The sequence below is a fragment of the Triplophysa dalaica genome, chromosome 7 (genome assembly GCF_015846415.1).
Source record: "Triplophysa dalaica isolate WHDGS20190420 chromosome 7, ASM1584641v1, whole genome shotgun sequence".
NCBI lineage: Eukaryota > Metazoa > Chordata > Actinopteri > Cypriniformes > Nemacheilidae > Triplophysa > Triplophysa dalaica.
Window position 1 is genome coordinate 2,834,578 of NC_079548.1, and position 16,522 is coordinate 2,851,099.

The 16,522-nt window shown below is 35.5% G+C and overlaps 2 protein-coding genes and 1 long non-coding RNA gene across 3 annotated transcripts; 1 reads left to right on the forward strand and 2 right to left on the reverse strand.

Moving 5' to 3' along the window:
• Positions 1-237: 237 nt before the first annotated feature.
• LOC130425967 (gastrula zinc finger protein XlCGF7.1-like) lies at positions 238-4,572 on the reverse strand. The gene is given in 5 exon segments (XM_056752442.1): positions 238-470; positions 624-1,121; positions 1,123-1,271; positions 1,531-1,660; positions 4,441-4,572. Coding segments are annotated over 4 exon segments (942 nt in total). The 5' UTR covers positions 1,625-1,660; positions 4,441-4,572; the 3' UTR covers positions 238-269.
• Positions 4,573-5,345: 773 nt separating this feature from the next.
• LOC130425964 (gastrula zinc finger protein XlCGF8.2DB-like) lies at positions 5,346-7,425 on the reverse strand. The gene is made up of 3 exons (XM_056752437.1): positions 7,306-7,425; positions 6,542-6,654; positions 5,346-6,297 (listed from the first exon to the last, which is right to left on the reverse strand). Exons 2-3 carry the CDS (start codon positions 6,633-6,635, stop codon positions 5,438-5,440), a joined length of 954 nt encoding a protein of 317 aa, XP_056608415.1. The 5' UTR covers positions 6,636-6,654; positions 7,306-7,425; the 3' UTR covers positions 5,346-5,437.
• A 5,507-nt stretch (positions 7,426-12,932) lies between these two features.
• LOC130426007 (uncharacterized) lies at positions 12,933-16,132 on the forward strand. The gene is made up of 5 exons (XR_008907127.1): positions 12,933-13,472; positions 13,861-13,986; positions 14,188-14,345; positions 14,687-14,782; positions 15,291-16,132. It is a non-coding gene; the product is annotated as an uncharacterized LOC130426007 (long non-coding RNA).
• The last annotated feature ends 390 nt before the right edge of the window (positions 16,133-16,522 follow it).

The window sequence follows — 16,522 nt, forward strand, 5'->3', positions numbered from 1 at the left end:
GACCAATGGTGGCATCTGTGAAAAGAGAGACGGAATTTTGCTTTTACATCCAAAAGTCCTTTTATGTTTTTAAGAAGTGAACAGTGTGAAAGGAGCCATTGTTATGAACGCTCTTCAGCGTGAACTCTCATGTGTTCACGTTTCACAATATGGCGGTTCTCCAGTGTGAGTTATCATGTGGCCCTTTAGATGATGTTTTTGTGTGAAACTCTTTCCACACTGAACACATGCGTATGGACGCTCTCCAGTGTGAGTTCTCATGTGGCCCTTTAGATGATGTTTTTGTGTGAAGCTCTTTCCACACTGACACATGTGTATGGACGCTCTCCAGTGTGAGTTCTCATGTGGTTCTCTAGATGTCTTTTTTGTTTCAAACTCTTTCCACACTGAACACATACAAATGGACGCTCTCCAGTGTGAGTTCTCATGTGTATCAGTAGATTTCTTTTTCGTGCGAAACTCTTTCCACACTGAAAACATACATATGGACGCTCTCTAGTGTGAGTTATCATGTGTGTCAGTAGAATACTTTTTCGTGCAAAACACTTTCCACACTGGACACATGCATATGGACGCTCTCCAGAGTGAAATCTCATGTGGTCCTCAAGATTTATTTTGTCTACGAAACCTTTTCCACAGTGAAAACATGTGAATGGCTTTTCTCCAGTGTGAGTTCTCATGTGGACATCTAGAGTTCTTTTTTGTCCGAAACCTTTTCCACACTGAACACATGTGAACGGCTTTTCTCCAGTGTGAATGCTCATGTGTTCCTCTAGATTTTTTTTTTGTGTGAAACTCTTTCCACACTGAACGCATGCATATGGCTTTTCTCCAGTGTGAATTCTCATGTGGACCTCTAAATTATTTTTTTGTGTGAAACACTTTCCACATTGAACGCATGCGTATGGCTTTTCTCCAGTGTGAATTCTCATGTGGACATCTAGAGGTTTTTTTTGTCCGAAACTTTTTCCACACTGAACACATGTGAACGGCTTTTCTCCAGTGTGAATTCTCATGTGGTTCTCTAGAGTTATTTTTTGTGTGAAACTCTTTCCACAATGAACGCATGCGTATGGCTTTTCTCCAGTGTGAGTTCTCATGTGGACATCTAGAGGGTTTTTTTTGTCCGAAACTTTTTCTACAATGAACGCATGTGAATGGCTTTTCTCCAGTGTGAATTCTTATGTGCTTCACAAGCTGCTCTTTACTTCCCAATCTCTTTCCACAATGAGGAGATACTGATACCGTTGTTTCTTCCAGTTCCATTAGGTCTAGAATGACATGAAAGAAGCACATATTTGTATTAGGGCGGTTAACATTGAACACATGCAATCAGAGGCAATAAAAGTTTTTTTTTGTATGAAAATATCATAAAAACACCAGCACAGTGTTTGTTCATGTTTACTTTAGATAATCAAAAGTAACAAAATAATAACAAAATCATAGTAATAATAGAGAATCAATTAATTGTATTTTTATGTTTTAATATTTCTCTAAAATCATTAATGAAGAATCAAGAATGACACCGACCTCTTTGTTCTGCATCATCTTCATTTTTCATTGTGCTGGTGTCTGTAACACTCATGTCTTCACTCTCCTCTTTAATGAATTTTGTGTCACACATAACTTAGTTTTTCAAGTGTGGATTGGAGAAATAAACCTGTCAAAATCAATAAATAAATAATTGAATCACATTTTACTGAATGATTGCAATAAAACAGCACATAGTTGCAGTTCAAATAAAACATTTAAAGAATGAAGAAACAACTAAGCGATTATTTAGAACGTAGAAGGGACATTGACATATAAGGACCCAGCCCTGGCTCGTCTGTATAGGCAGACAGATAATATTCCAAAACATTCATCCACAGAAATATAGAACTGTACATAAACAGCATCTAGCAAGAGTGTTAACTCATAAATGTGTTTGTAAAGTTTCAAGGATGACGGATGAATCCACAAGGAACAGGAGGTATAATTGCAAAATAAAAGTAATCCAGAACGGGTAAAAATCCGAAGGAACAAGCCGGGTATACAAACAAACAGAAACATCCACGTTTCAGGTGAGGGAGGGTGGCAAAAGAACATCCTTGGGGCAAAAACGGGGAAAACAGGACGATGGACTGTGTAGTGTATTTCGGGGAGACTATGAGTTTGATCACAGTCAAATACGGATAATTAATGATGATTAACTATACCTATCTTATACACCTTTATCGGATTCAGCAGACCTAATAATAGCGACAAAAGTAGATTCACTCGTCCAGCGAGTGATCAGCAGATCGTATATCAAATCTAAGAAATATTACGTTCCTGGCCGAGGAAACATAAAACTCTTACTGTAGTACAGTACCGCCTCAGATATTATAATGAAATCAAGCAGTTTAAGTGACGTTAATATACGATAAAGAAACACAGCGACAGTTCAATCGTAGATAACAAATGCGGGTTTATGACTACACTAAAGCGAATACAAACCGACTGACTAACAAAATAACAAATGCTAACAAACGAAACATGAAACATAAATGCAGTAAAGAAAGGTAAGAATTGACAAAGTAAAGAGTAGCAGTTTTACAAACAGCTATTCACATCTGCCATGAACCATCGAGGACAATCTCCTTTTAAAAAGGGGTTTTAGCTTAAACGCAGCTATTTAGGATATAGTTGGATACTTGCATTGGTTCCCTGAGTGTGCTGGGACAAGTTCTGTGCACGTTGAAAAGGTTCTATGAGTCCTGATGGTTTCAAAGCAAGCGGGTGAGTCCATCTACTTCTTTCTTGGAGCCGGATTGGCTGACGAAGGTAGGACGAAGTTAGCCAAAGTTAGCCGATGTAAACTGCCTGATGAAACTGTCTCCAGGGGTGAGACAGGTCTCGATGACGTGCCGGGCAAGAGCGTGAAGACATGAGATGAGCGTCGATTGCTCCGTTTACAGATGTTTCACGCCCCTCCAAGGTGAGCATCCAATGTGATGAGCTGCTTTTGGAGGCGAGATCAAGTTTCTTTGTTCGCTTATTAGCTCATTTGCATTTAGGATCACTTAGGAGTTTGGTGCTGTAAAACTTTTAGAACGACATAAAAGGAGTATTGGATACAACACATTACTCTGCTATACATAATCTTTCTAGGAATGAAGAGAGAAACATTTAGATATAAAACATGCCAAGGTTATAAATACATTGACCTGAAGTTTGTACAAGAATGAAAATATAAGCAGAATACAACTTAACAAACATGCTTTTGAGGTTATAGGCGAGGCCGAATAACATGTGGACAAAGATACAATGTGGAAATGTAGGTTTAAACGCGTTTAAACCATTCTTTTGTGGATAAAAAGAGAGAGACTTTCAAGACTTGGCTGACCATTTGCCCTCATTCCTGTTAACACATCTGGTGTCCATGTTAGTGACAATATAAATATATAACACTGCTTTATTAATGAATTTTTTGTCACACATTTGAAAAATGATCTAGTGTACTTTAGTATTTACTACAGTAAACTACTAAAACTCATAGATACTAGTGTTTTTGAGTCTTATCATAGTAGATATTGAAGTATATTACAGTATTTGCTACAATTTATCCAATTGCTACAGTTATTACAACAACATATTCTAGTGCAAATATAATACAGTTCACTATAGCAAATACAAAATGTTTAATCTAAATCTGATTTTTTTATAGATTTGAATTATATCGCACAGCACCGTGATACTACTTGGTATCGAGATACTTCAGCTGGTTTAGTATTGTTAGACATGTTTATCTTACCGTGACAACCCTACACCCTCTGCCCTTCCGAGCTCAACAGCGCCCCATGTTTTTGCAATGTAAATCTGTGGCGAGAAATGGAAGTGCAGCCTGCTCTGATAGACAGCCATCTGGGCAGAACCAAAGTTCGTCAATCAATCTTCCGTTGAGATAAATGTCCAAATTGTATACATTGAAGCAATTGCAATGCCAAAGTGGTCCAAATATATGTTGCGTGGTAGGTAGAGTATATATTTTGCATTATATGTCCTTCAATATATAGTTAAAAAAGAGGGAGGCTAAGTTACTGTAGTTCTGTCGGATGTTAAAGCAACTCTCAAAAGTAAGCGCATTGTTGTTGCTGCTGTTCTGTTCTGTCGTATTATCTATTATTGAATTGCATAGTATAAACTGTAAATAACATATGAATGACTGATACACTATGATTAAGTGAATGTTCTTTTAAAACCTTTGATAAGTACGAGATTTTCAGGAAAAAAAGTTTGTCACGGTTTTATCACAATGAATGAAGAATTTGTTTCCAGAAGTTAAACAGCTCTTTTATCTTTATACAGATTCTCCGGGAACACAATCACTCTGTAAACGTGTTAATCTTCTCACATTGAATTTCATGTTCGTCATGTTTTTCTGGCGAAGTTTACAACACGACATCCATACAAACTAACCTTTGTGTTTAAAGATCTTGATCTCGAGCACTTCTCTTGACCTCTTCCTTCTTTCTTCTTCTGGTACTGTTTAACTTACCCGACGCATTCAGCGATTAAACGCCAACAATTCCATAACGACTTCCCTTCATATATCTTATTAATACGACCTGAAAGGCAACACCGCTCGATATGATAAGCACCGCACCGCAATAGCATCCGCAATGGTCGTTTGGGATGGTTCTCTATTGGCGGAGCTGTAAGGGATCGTGGGGAAGGGATCGTTTTTTTACTGGCATAAGATTGCTACAACATTCCTATCAGATCCGATACGTTGACACATCACTGTTTTTTAACCTATTGCCTTTTTCATAAACTTGTTTTTTATTACAGAAATAGGTATTTATTTTCTTTAGGCGCAAGGAAATATTTGGTTTTCGCTCCTTTTTTTATCATTGTTGGATTATGGAGACTTGCTATACATGATTGGCCCTGCTCATTATCTTAAAAAACGTTATACTTTATTTCACAGTGCTTTACATATTATTACTGGTTTTAGCTCTCAAACACATCACTGTTTTAACATGATAAGGAAGAGTTAACGTCTTTGTATATTCGTGGTATAGTTTTATTTATAAATCAATTTGTGGCTTATAACTGTCTTACTTGTTTCTAATTTTTCTGGATGGAAATTCAATTGACAGTCTTCGTTCAAAGGATTTTTTACATCTTACATTACCTCGGGTTCGAACAGAGTTAGGGAAAAAAGGATTTAAACAATGCCTCTTCTGCTCAGAATAATTTACAAAACATCAATTTAACAAATTACGTGTTTGGTTCCTTGATAACTGGTTGTTCTGAATTATGATTTACATCTCAATGAGTTTTTACCTGATTAAATAAAGAAAGAAATGAAAAATTCCCAATGAGTTTTTACAAAAAACAATTTATTAAAGTATTATTTTGTCATCTCTGTTCCCTCCACTTCAAAACAAAGAAACGCCAATGGGACCCATGGTTATGATCTCTCTTCAGCATGAAGTCTCATGTGTTTCTCAAGAACACTTTTGTTTGTGAAACTCTTTCCACACTGAACACATGCGTACGGCCGCTCTCCAGTGTGAATTCTCATGTGGGCCTCTAGATATCTTTTGAATTTGAAACTCCTTCCACACTGAACACATGTGAATGGCTTTTCATCAGTGTGAGTTCTCATGTGGTTTGTAAGAGTAGCTTTTTGGGTGAAACACTTTCCACACTGAACACATGTGTATGGACGTTCTCCAGTGTGAATTCTCATGTGGGCCTCTACTTGACTTTTGTATGTGAAACTCTTTCCACACTGAACACATGCGTATGGCTTTTCTCCAGTGTGAATTCTCATGTGGGCATCTAGATTCCTTCCGTGTGTGAAACTCTTTCCACACTGAACACATTTGTATGGACGTTCTCCAGTGTGAGTTCTCATGTGGTTCTTAAGAACATTTTTGTATGTGAAACACTTTCCACACTGAAAACATTCAAACGGCTTTTCTCCAGTGTGAATTGTTATGTGGTTCTTAAGAAAATTTTGTCTTGTGAAACTCTTTCCACACTGAACACATGCATACGGCTTTTCTCCCGTGTGAATTTTCATGTGGTTCTTAAGAACACTATTTCTTGCAAAACTCTTTCCACACTGAACACATGGGTATGGCCGCTCTCCAGTGTGTATTCTCATGTGTTCCTCTAGATGACATTTGTATGTTAAAACTTTTCCACACTGAGGGCAGGTGAATGGCTTTTCTTCAGTGTGGATTCTTATGTGCTTCACAAGCTGCTCTTCACTTCTTAATCTCTTTCCACAAAGAACTGTTTTTTCTTTAAAATCCATTAGGTCTAAAATGAAAAGAAAGAAGCACATATTTTTATTGAGGCGGTCAACATTGAACATATGCAATCAAAGGCACAATTCGCTTTTTGCAGGAAAAATCTAAAACCCGCACCAGCAAAGAGTTTGTTCGTGTACTTTCATTATCAAAAGTAAAAAAATCATGACAAAATCATAGTAGTAATAATGGAGAATCAATTCATGAATGTTTTAATAATAATCATTAATGAAGAATCAAGAATGGACACCGACCTCTTTGTTCTGCATCATCTTCATTTTTCATTGTGCTGGTGTCTGTAACACTCATGTCTTCACTCTCCTCTTTAATGAATGTTGTGTCACACATAACTTAGTTTTAAATAAACCTGTCAAAATCAATAAATTAATAATTGAATGACAATTTACTGAATTTACTGAATGATCGCAATAAAACAGCACATAGTTCCAATGTCAAATAAAACATTTAAAGAATAAATGAATATGAACAAATAAGCGATTTTTATAACGTATGAGACAATGACATATAAGGACCACTGATCATGTGATGTGAGCAATAATAAGAATTAAATGTATTAAATTAAAATATCTTATTTCTGTGACTGAAATATTAATGACTGATACAGTATTCTTAAGTGAATGGTGTTTTTGAAACATGTTATAAGTTCGTGATATTTAGGAAAATATGTCTGTTAACATTTAAGAAGAAAACTCTGAAATTATAAAACCAAAATACGAGATCATTACGGAACAAACTCTTCTAAACACTTTAAATTCTTAGAAGCTGTAAAGCACTTTAAGAAAACGAATTAATTTTTAAAACAAATTACGGTTTTGTCTCACTGAACTCCGCAAGAATGTTTTTCCAGAAGTGAAACAGCACGTTTGTCTTTATACAGATTCTCCGGGACGGACTTCAATCACTCTGTAAACATTTTAATCTTCTAACATTGAATTTAATGTTTGTCATGTTCTTCTAGAGAAAAGTTTATAACACGATATTTATACAGTGAACTAACCTTTGTGTTTAAAGATCTTTATATCAAACTGTTTTCTTCACCTCTTCTTTATTTCTGGTGCGCAGCTTCTTCTTCTTTTATGGTTTTATGGCGATTTGCAAACAAACAACGGGATCATTTCCGCCACCTACTGGTGGATTGTGGCTTGAACGTGAGAAAAAAACCCCAAAGAATAATTAAATAAAATCAACAAATCTAATCCTTATATTCTTTATAAGTTTATATAGATTTTTGTCGTTCTTCATTCTTTCTTTTTATCACCTAACATAAGCTCTACTGACATTTTATTTGACATTTTTTAACTTTGTTTCCATATCTTTCACTCTCTTCACAATATGCTCTAGACTGTAATAAGATCTCAAATCTTAAAATTTATAATATATATAATCTCTCTCTCAAGACTCAATAGAATATTTTATAATACAATTTGTAAGAGAAAAAAAGAACACATTCAATTTATTTTAGAAGAGTTTAATATAAACACTGACAGTGTGAACGGAATCCACTGTTAAACATTGTTAGACGTTGTTATGAGCTCTCTTCAGCATGACTTCTCATGTGTCATAAAAACATTTTTGTATCTGAAACACTTTCCACACTGAAAACAAAAGTGTGGCTTTTCTCTATGTGAATTCTCAAATGTTCCTACAGATAACTTTTTTGTGTGAAACTCTTTCCACACTGAACACATGTGAACAGCTTTTCTCCAGTGTGAATTATCATGTTGTCCTCTAAATGAATTTTTCTTGTGAAACTCTTTTCACACTGAGGGCAGGTGAAGGGCTAATAAGAATAGAATTAATGTTTGTTTAAATTTCCCCTAAAATCAATAATGAAGAATCAAGAATGGACACCGACCTCTTTGTTCTGCAGCGTCTTCTTGTCTCTTCTAAAGCACGCTAAGGAAAGTTAATATTTTTAAAACAAAAAACGGTTTTGTCTCACTGAACTCTGCAATCATTTGTTTCCAGAAGTGAAACAGCACGTTTGTCTTCATACAGATTCTCCGGGACGGACTTCAATCACTCTGTAAACCTTTTAATCTTCTAACATTGAATTTAATGTTCGTCATGTTCTTCTAGAGAAAAGTTTACAACACGACATTTATACAGTGAACTAACCTTTGTGTTTAAAGATCTTGATATCAATCTAATAATAGAAAAGTACCTTTAATATAAACATACTAATGCTGTCTGTGCTTTTCTTTGATTTTTTTTGCATTTTAGAAATATCAGCATGTCCACGTTAAGGTTTGGAGTGAGAATGGCGGCCCCTGCTGTTCATTTTTTTATTGCTATTTAGTTAACGCCTCAACCCTTTTGAATGGTAACATTAATTTGTTCACTTTTTTTTCACTGTTTATCCTTTGTTTCTACATTGATTTAAATTGTTTGTTCTGTGCTGTCATACAGTAAAGTGTTAATTTATATCTAACCTTTCCGGTCTTCTGTGTTAGTTTATATCTCCTCTCCACTCCTTTCGATCTAGAACTGGTCCAGCACACAGTGTTTGTATTAGAGAACATAAGTTTTACATAATATAACAGCTTTCTTCAGAAGGAAGATAGAGAAGTTTCATTCTCATTCAGAAGACAACTGACATGAAAGTAGGGTGACCACCTGCTAATAAACCCAAGGGGGGACAAGGGGTATGTTTCTGAGGGACAATGTGGGACACTGGCTGGCGCGGCGGTGCCCCCACCCCCCGGACAGACTCACTGAGAGTGGTTTACCCATTTCTAGCACATACCACCTTACATGGTATATTAATAATGCCCTATTCCCCTAAACATGTGTAATTGCTGATGTATGCTCATGAATAGGCCAGCCAATGTATATTTTTTTAAATAAAGATTCACAATATTTTGAACATTCAATGAATTGACAAATGCACTTCCACTTACGATTTACTTTAGCTATTTAATTTTCCCAGTCTTTCTTGTACCCACATTTAATTAATGTCTCAGACCAGTGGCGTTGCTAGGCCCTTTTTAGGGGAGCTAAAGCCCCCCTAAAGTTCTAGCTCAGTCCCCCCTAAAATATTGTTTGTAATGTAATCTGTACAAGAATTCGAGATCGCTTTATAGCCCCCTTTAAAACTCTTATTATGAAAACGGCGTTAGGCTGCGTTATTTAGCGCATTCTTCAGTTCACACAGTAGCACATTGGAGTTAACGTCATTAGCAGTAACGTTATAAGGTGTGTTCATTAACATGACATCTGCATTTTTGCCATTCTCTGTTATAAATGCATCTTAATATGATGTGGAAGCGATACAAGACCCATTCCCATCCACTGTTTAAAAGTGTTATGTGCGTTCACCCCTCGTTAACTATGTGTTAACTTTACCTCAAGCCAAATGAAAGCACTTAACACCAATGACGTCATACTTCCACGATCAAGATGATATTGTAGCGCACAGAAAGTGTCATTAATGATGATGTGCTATAGTTATAGAGAGTTGACGGTACTTTTGACAGCTACAGAAAGAGGACGGGCAGATAAGAGTTACTGTAGATCAGCCCGGTGCGGCAGTGTTATTCATTGTTATGAGTTCAGAGGAAATAAAAGTGTACAGAAGCTCTATGTCGTTTTTCAGACGCTTCAGTATTTTTATCATTAATTGAAAACATATTGTGGAGGTAATAGATGAACACACAGTCATGCAGAGAGTGACAGCGCTAGTGCTAAACAGAATGAATGGCAGGGAAACATATTAAGTTATTTTTACTAAATAATGATTCAGCAGTTGATTGTGATATTTATTTTATGGATTTGTGACTGTTGTTGTCACTTTGAAATATAAATGTTGCAGATTGACCGATTAATGTGATATTCATTTGAATAACAATAACTTGTATTTATGCTTTTCTGCATATTCTTTATTTATTTTAATAACGTCTACAATATGAGGAGATTAGAGTGTGGCTCTCTCTCTCTATATATATATCCTCATTGGAGGCTGAGCCCCCCTAATATTGAAAACCTAGAATCGCCCCTGGCTCAGACTCTCTTTCTCCATTTTTCAAATTGGAGCGCGCATCTAAAAGTTCTTCTTAACATATGAATGACTGATACACTATGATTAAGTGAATGTTCTTTTAAAACATTTGATAAGTACGAGATTTTCAGGAAAAAAAGTTTGTCACGGTTTTATCACAATGAATGAAGAATTTGTTTCCAGAAGTTAAACAGCTCTTTTATCTTTATACAGATTCTCCGGGAACACAATCACTCTGTAAACGTGTTAATCTTCTCACATTGAATTTCATGTTTGTCATGTTTTTCTGGCGAAAAGTTTACAACACGACATCCATACAAACTAACCTTTGTGTTTAAAGATCTTGATCTCGAACAATACTCTTGACCGCTTCTTTCTTCTTCTGGTACTGTTTAACTTACCCGACACATTCAGCGATTAAACGCCAATAATTCCATAACGACTTCCCTTCATATATCTTAATAATACCACGTAAAGGGCAAAGCCGCTCGATATGATAAGCACCGCACCGCAAAAGCCGCCGCAATGTTCGTTTGGGATGGTTCTCTATTGGCGGAGCTGTAAGTTAGGGATCGTGGGGAAAGTAAACGTTTTCTTCGTTTTTTATGAAGCCCGGTTGGTTTTTGTAATAACATTTGGTCACAGTGCATTAAGACAGGACACCAGTGTCGTTCTGTAGTGGGGGACAATGGACAACTTTAACAAACTCTCTTTTGAACCTAGTGGCCGTTCAGTGAACAACATGTTCAGAAATAACTTTCTTTTTGTAATAGCTTTTGCCCTTAGACAGAAGGAGACCTATGATACTGTGATGTTAAAAACTGAGATGTTACATCTCAAGGGGCGACCCTTTCAATAAATTTCAAAACCAGGAGCATTCCTTAGAAGCGGAGAGTGGGAATCTATCACAACCACTCTTTTTACCCCCATTTAGGGATAAAGATTTTGGACTTTTGACCCTTTAGAGATCACATAATGTCACATGTTACATAACTACACACTGAACATTCACTTCGACAATGGATGAAGCTGCCTACCATTGTACGGTGACAAAACAAACCATAAGGTGGTGTGGTACTGGTTTGGTAATAGAAAGTGAGATATAGGCACAAAAAGTAACAAATTAGCAACACGGCTGTGAAATAAAAGTACCGCGTGCTTGTCAAATTTGGATCATGTGTATGTGAGCGCATTTAACTCGAGAAGGATCACAGTTTTACCGGATGAACAATGTGATGTGCTGCATGCATATTTGTTAAAAAAAAAAATTTGACAGATGATTCCTTTACAAAAAGTCTGACGTAAACATTGGGGAGTGCTATTTTCTGATTTATTAATATTATTATTATTTATTATTATAATACTGCTGCTAGTGAATTTTATAATGTTCGGACATCAATGAGAAACCACTTTTTAAACAAATATATTGAGGTTTAATGAAGTTCTTGTATAAAATAATTCATAATGAGCTTAAACGTAGGTTTAATAAAAGAATGGATAAGCTTAAACCAAAAATACGCCTGGCCCGTCCTTGTGAATAGGTTGAGTGCTGGAACAGACTTCAGACACTTTATGTTAGTAACTAACTCAAGTGAATAAAGAACATTAAACATACAAACTCACAGTAAAGAGTAAGTTTATTTAAGGAAAATCAAATAAAATATTAACAATTATAACGATATGCATTGTTATTGTGATATAAGATTGCCTCTATCGCGATTGAAGATTTTGGCTACATCGCCCCCAGTGATGGAAAAGGGAATTGCACGTCCAAAATTAACCTTCATTTTATAATAGATATGTCCAACATGGAGAAAGAGACATGAAATCAGAGCAGGTCAGTGGCCAAATTTTACAACCTCTCTTTTATCCCAGTGGCTGATTAGTGGCTTGGTGTTAAACATGAACTTGTAATGTAATGTAACTGTGACCCACCATAAAAATGTGGTTTATTTTAAAATAAACATGTGGTGACTTTCAATTGCATAAAATTGCAATGGACAAAAGATAATAAATATGATATTTTACGTTGTATAAATAAGTTAAAATATATTTCATTCAACTGAGAATTCTGTGACGCTCCCCCTTCAAGGAATAACACATGGAGAGTGTGCACAAAAACGGAGGGAGACATTCAAAACCACGTGATTATTTTTGAACCTGTTAAAAGTTGATTTATAGCTTCTAATACGGATTAAGGTTTACCTGTCTGCATTGTTACGCGAATGACCTCATTTTGAGCGAATGACGTCTATTTGGTGAGTTTGTCTAACGTGATAATTGTCTACGCTGTTTATCACTGAAGTACCCAATTAAGTGGCGAGCTGTTTAAACAACACTCATTGTTTAAGAGTTTATATAAATTGAATATATTTTTTTAGTGTGCGTAATCAAATTTGATTTTGTAATTTGCTCTTGTAATATATTAGGTTGTTTGAATAACGTGGTGGTCACGATGTGCTTTACGTTTTTCTGTGACGTTATTGAATGTATTGATGGAGTTATATGATGTCTTATGACCTGTTTTGCAGGTCAGGTGTTATGTTCCAGTCAAGAAAAGTTTGATGTTGAAGAAATTCTTCCGTGATTGTGTGCGCACGTGGTGAAAGACGTGCACAGAAGCGATGGCGAGTCAACCCAGATTGTGAACGTCACTTCCTCTCTCCGTCGGCAAGCGGTCATTTTACGTTACTCGTTAACCCACCGACAGAGCGGTAGGAGAGATCGTTTGTTTGAATCGGATTGGATGATAAATCCCTTTATCCTATTTTTTCGCATCACTTTTACTTTTGTGCGACTCAACTATACTACAACACTGTAAAAAATTCAACTCACAAAAAGTTAGACTAATGATTATCTTTTAGTTAACTGGACAAATAAATGCAAAAAAGTTGGCTTAACCAGTGAAAAGAAGTTGGTTCAACAACCGTTGGACTAACCTATTATTACTTGTAAATTCGATTAATAAATGCAAGTTAACAACCAAAGAAGTTGGGTTGGAGGTTGGAGCATGCGCATTGTAACGATCACGAGGTTGGCGCATGTGCAATGAAGCGCGCGCCAACGGACAGATTCAGACTGCTGGACGGAGACATTTTAGCATCTTCGTGCGAGACTAATGGATCTACTCACAGCCAACGTGTTTCTACTCAAAACCATCGTTTTAGGTAAGTAATAAGTAGGCTATATGCATTGAAGTATTTTGAAAAAGTAGCATGTATCTGCTTGATCGCAGAGCCGTGGTTACGGCTAGTTATGCACTGTATATTTTTTTTTTGCCACGAGGATGCTTAACTTTTAACTAGTCTCCCAACTTCAGCAAATAGCATGTAAACAATTTAGAATAGAACCTGAGGCAATCGTGGTAAGTTAAGTTAAGAACAAGTTTGTTTATTTCAAAGTAACTTTGACGTTATTGCACTGACACATTTACTATTTAATTTGGCAATTTTTGCAGTACACAAATATAAAGAAATATTTTAAAGTCGACTCTTTATCTTAAATTTAAATTCACACACGCTACAGTGGCCTAATATTAGAATTTTTACGTTTCAGACTGAGATCAGAGCCAATAAACATCTGCAAAAAAAAATTCCTGTGTCCTTCGAAGCCTGGTTAGGCTCTCACGTGTTTTGCAGACTACTCGACGGTGTCGACAAGACTGCAATCGTCTCATTTAAAGTAAGTATCATTTTATGGAGTTGATTTAGATGTAATATTATTAACAAATACATGTGCAAAAATCAATGAATTTGAACTGATTTGCAAATGTATTTTGCTATCCACAAATATGCATTTAAACTTGTGTCTTGATCTGTTGTAACACATTTGAAGCCAATTAAACAATGTTACAACCAAGACCTGTTTTATTTCTATCACCAGTTATGTAATGAGTTCAAACGCATCACTAGTGTGGACCTCCTCAGACATTCAGAGCATCAATACACCAGCACACTCCGCAACTCCTCAAGCTATACAGAGCAAGAAAGGGGGCATTTGGAACAGAAATGGAAGATCTTCTCAACAAGCTTGATCAGCAGGTAACTTGTTAATGTCAAAGTTACCAATAGATAGATAATTTAAGAAAACAGATTATTCAGAGCCATTTGCTATTTTATTTTCTATAAAGAACATTTTCGGAAGATATTTTTGTAGGAATATGACAATGTATGTCAAGTGTTCACTAGCTGATTAGACTGATTTTGGCTCTGAACTTAGTATACTGCATACAATACTGATTTCCTATTTAACACATCTAATTTTATTCATTGGCTCATTAGCAAAGGCTTTATGACTTCAAACATACATGCAAACTCATAAAAAGTTTAAATTAATAACAATAGTTTTTTTGTTTGTTGTTGTTTTGTACCCATTTTTTTAGACCACAAATATTGTGACTCACAGAAAGCAAACCGTCCTGGAAGGTCTCCCCATGTTTCTACGAGAAGATTCCTCTGTACTTTTTAAAACATGCCTGGTGAGTATGTTTCATCACTTGAACAGATATACAACATCTTGCCACATGACCATGAGTGATTAATAGGAATGTGAATTTTTGTGTTAACAGCGAACAGATTGTTTTGATGATTCATTGGATCATTTTTGATTCAAAGTATATTTTTTCAAATACAACATGAATTTGGTGAATGATTGGGTATGAAATTTATTACAGTTAACATGACAGCCTCAGTCACCAATCACTTATATTTTGTGGTAGATTTTGCAATGAATCTGAATGACTGAAAATATACCATCATAGTTGTTATAATTGCTTTTTTGTGATATAGCTTATTCAGGTTAGTACTAAATCAAAAAAGAGCCAATTGTAATTTGTGTATTTACTATATAAAATGATAAACATCTAGCTGATTCTGCAAATGGGATGCATACCTAAGAGCACATGGTTATAGGATACTTTATAGTTCATTTTTGTTGTTGTTGTTTGTTGGTGTCAAGTGATATTGATTTATTCTTTTTATTATAAGGACAAGACTCCAGAGGACAGACAGACCAGAGGGATGAAGGTGGGAATCCTTATTGTAATTGAAGATGATGCCCCCCCAGCACACTGCCCAGTGTCACAAAATTTGCTGTTGTGTTGGAGGAGGTATTGTACTGAGAGATGCTCCAGACTTGCAGTCTGCACTTGCATACCTGTTTTGCCTTCTGTTTGCCTTGGACTTTGAGTACCCAAAGCAACGGAAATACACTTTTGAGGTTATTGAGAAAGTGTTTATGGAGATGGGCACTCATTGCTCTGCAGACCCTCAAAACTAAGCTATTACTGTGAGATGCATTTGTGAGATGTTTGTATCTTACATTTAAGATGCAAGTAGATAGTTTTTTTTTTTTGCAATTTGCTTGCATTTTGTTTGACTCATTTTTGTTTAAACTGTTAACTTGAGGTTGTGATAAACATTGGTGCCACTGTTTCAGCACTTACAGCACAAACGTTAACTTGCACTTATGGTATAAAGCTGCTCAGTTGTAACATATTCAGTGTTTACAATTTAAAATGTAAAACATTTAAAAGATAGAACATTTAAAGTATTTATGACCAGTTGAATGTTAACACTTTGAATGTAAAAGTACTCTTTAAAAAAAAAATATTCTTCTGCCCTACTCTTTTTTTATTTCTTTTTTAACGATAAGGAGTATGGCTAAAGTGGTAAACATTGTTTGTTTTTTCCATTTCCTGCTGGTTTAAAATAAAAACCTGGACCAAAATATCAAGCCTGTAGTATCTTAATTTTTTAACCTTGTAATCAACATCTTTAGTCAACTGAACATACTTTATTAAGTCAAGTGAAAATAACATTAAAAGTTGAAATTGTATAATTTTGTAAGTTTTTTTAACTATAAAAACTCAATCAGCTGAACAAAAGATTTTAAATTGGTAAACATGTGACTTACTCAGTGAATTAAGTTAAGTGAACTACTTTGTTTAAAAGTTGAGTAAACTCAAAAAAGCTGTGCAGCAAGTTGCCTTACAATTTTAAGTTATGTCAACTTTAAATTTTTTACAGTGAAAGGAACTGAACTTTATCCCACACAAACTAAAATTTAATGAAGAAACATTGAAAAGAGTATCAATTGATGTAATTCTGATTCATGTTGTGATATGGTTGTGTGTATGTTGTGAATGACATGCTGATTTTGCACCTGTGAAAAAAACAAGAGTTAATACAGAAAAAGAAACACTTATTGAATAGCCAGC

What these genes read in the sequence shown, in the direction of transcription:
- LOC130425964 (XM_056752437.1), bottom strand. Translation starts at nt 6,635, where the DNA reads ATGTGTGACACAACATTCATTAAAGAGGAGAGTGAAGACATGAGTGTT. An exon ending in AGATGATGCAGAACAAAGAG is followed by an intron (nt 6,298 to 6,541) that starts GTCGGTGTCCAT and finishes TTTTCATTTTAG; the next exon opens with ACCTAATGGATTTTAAAGAA.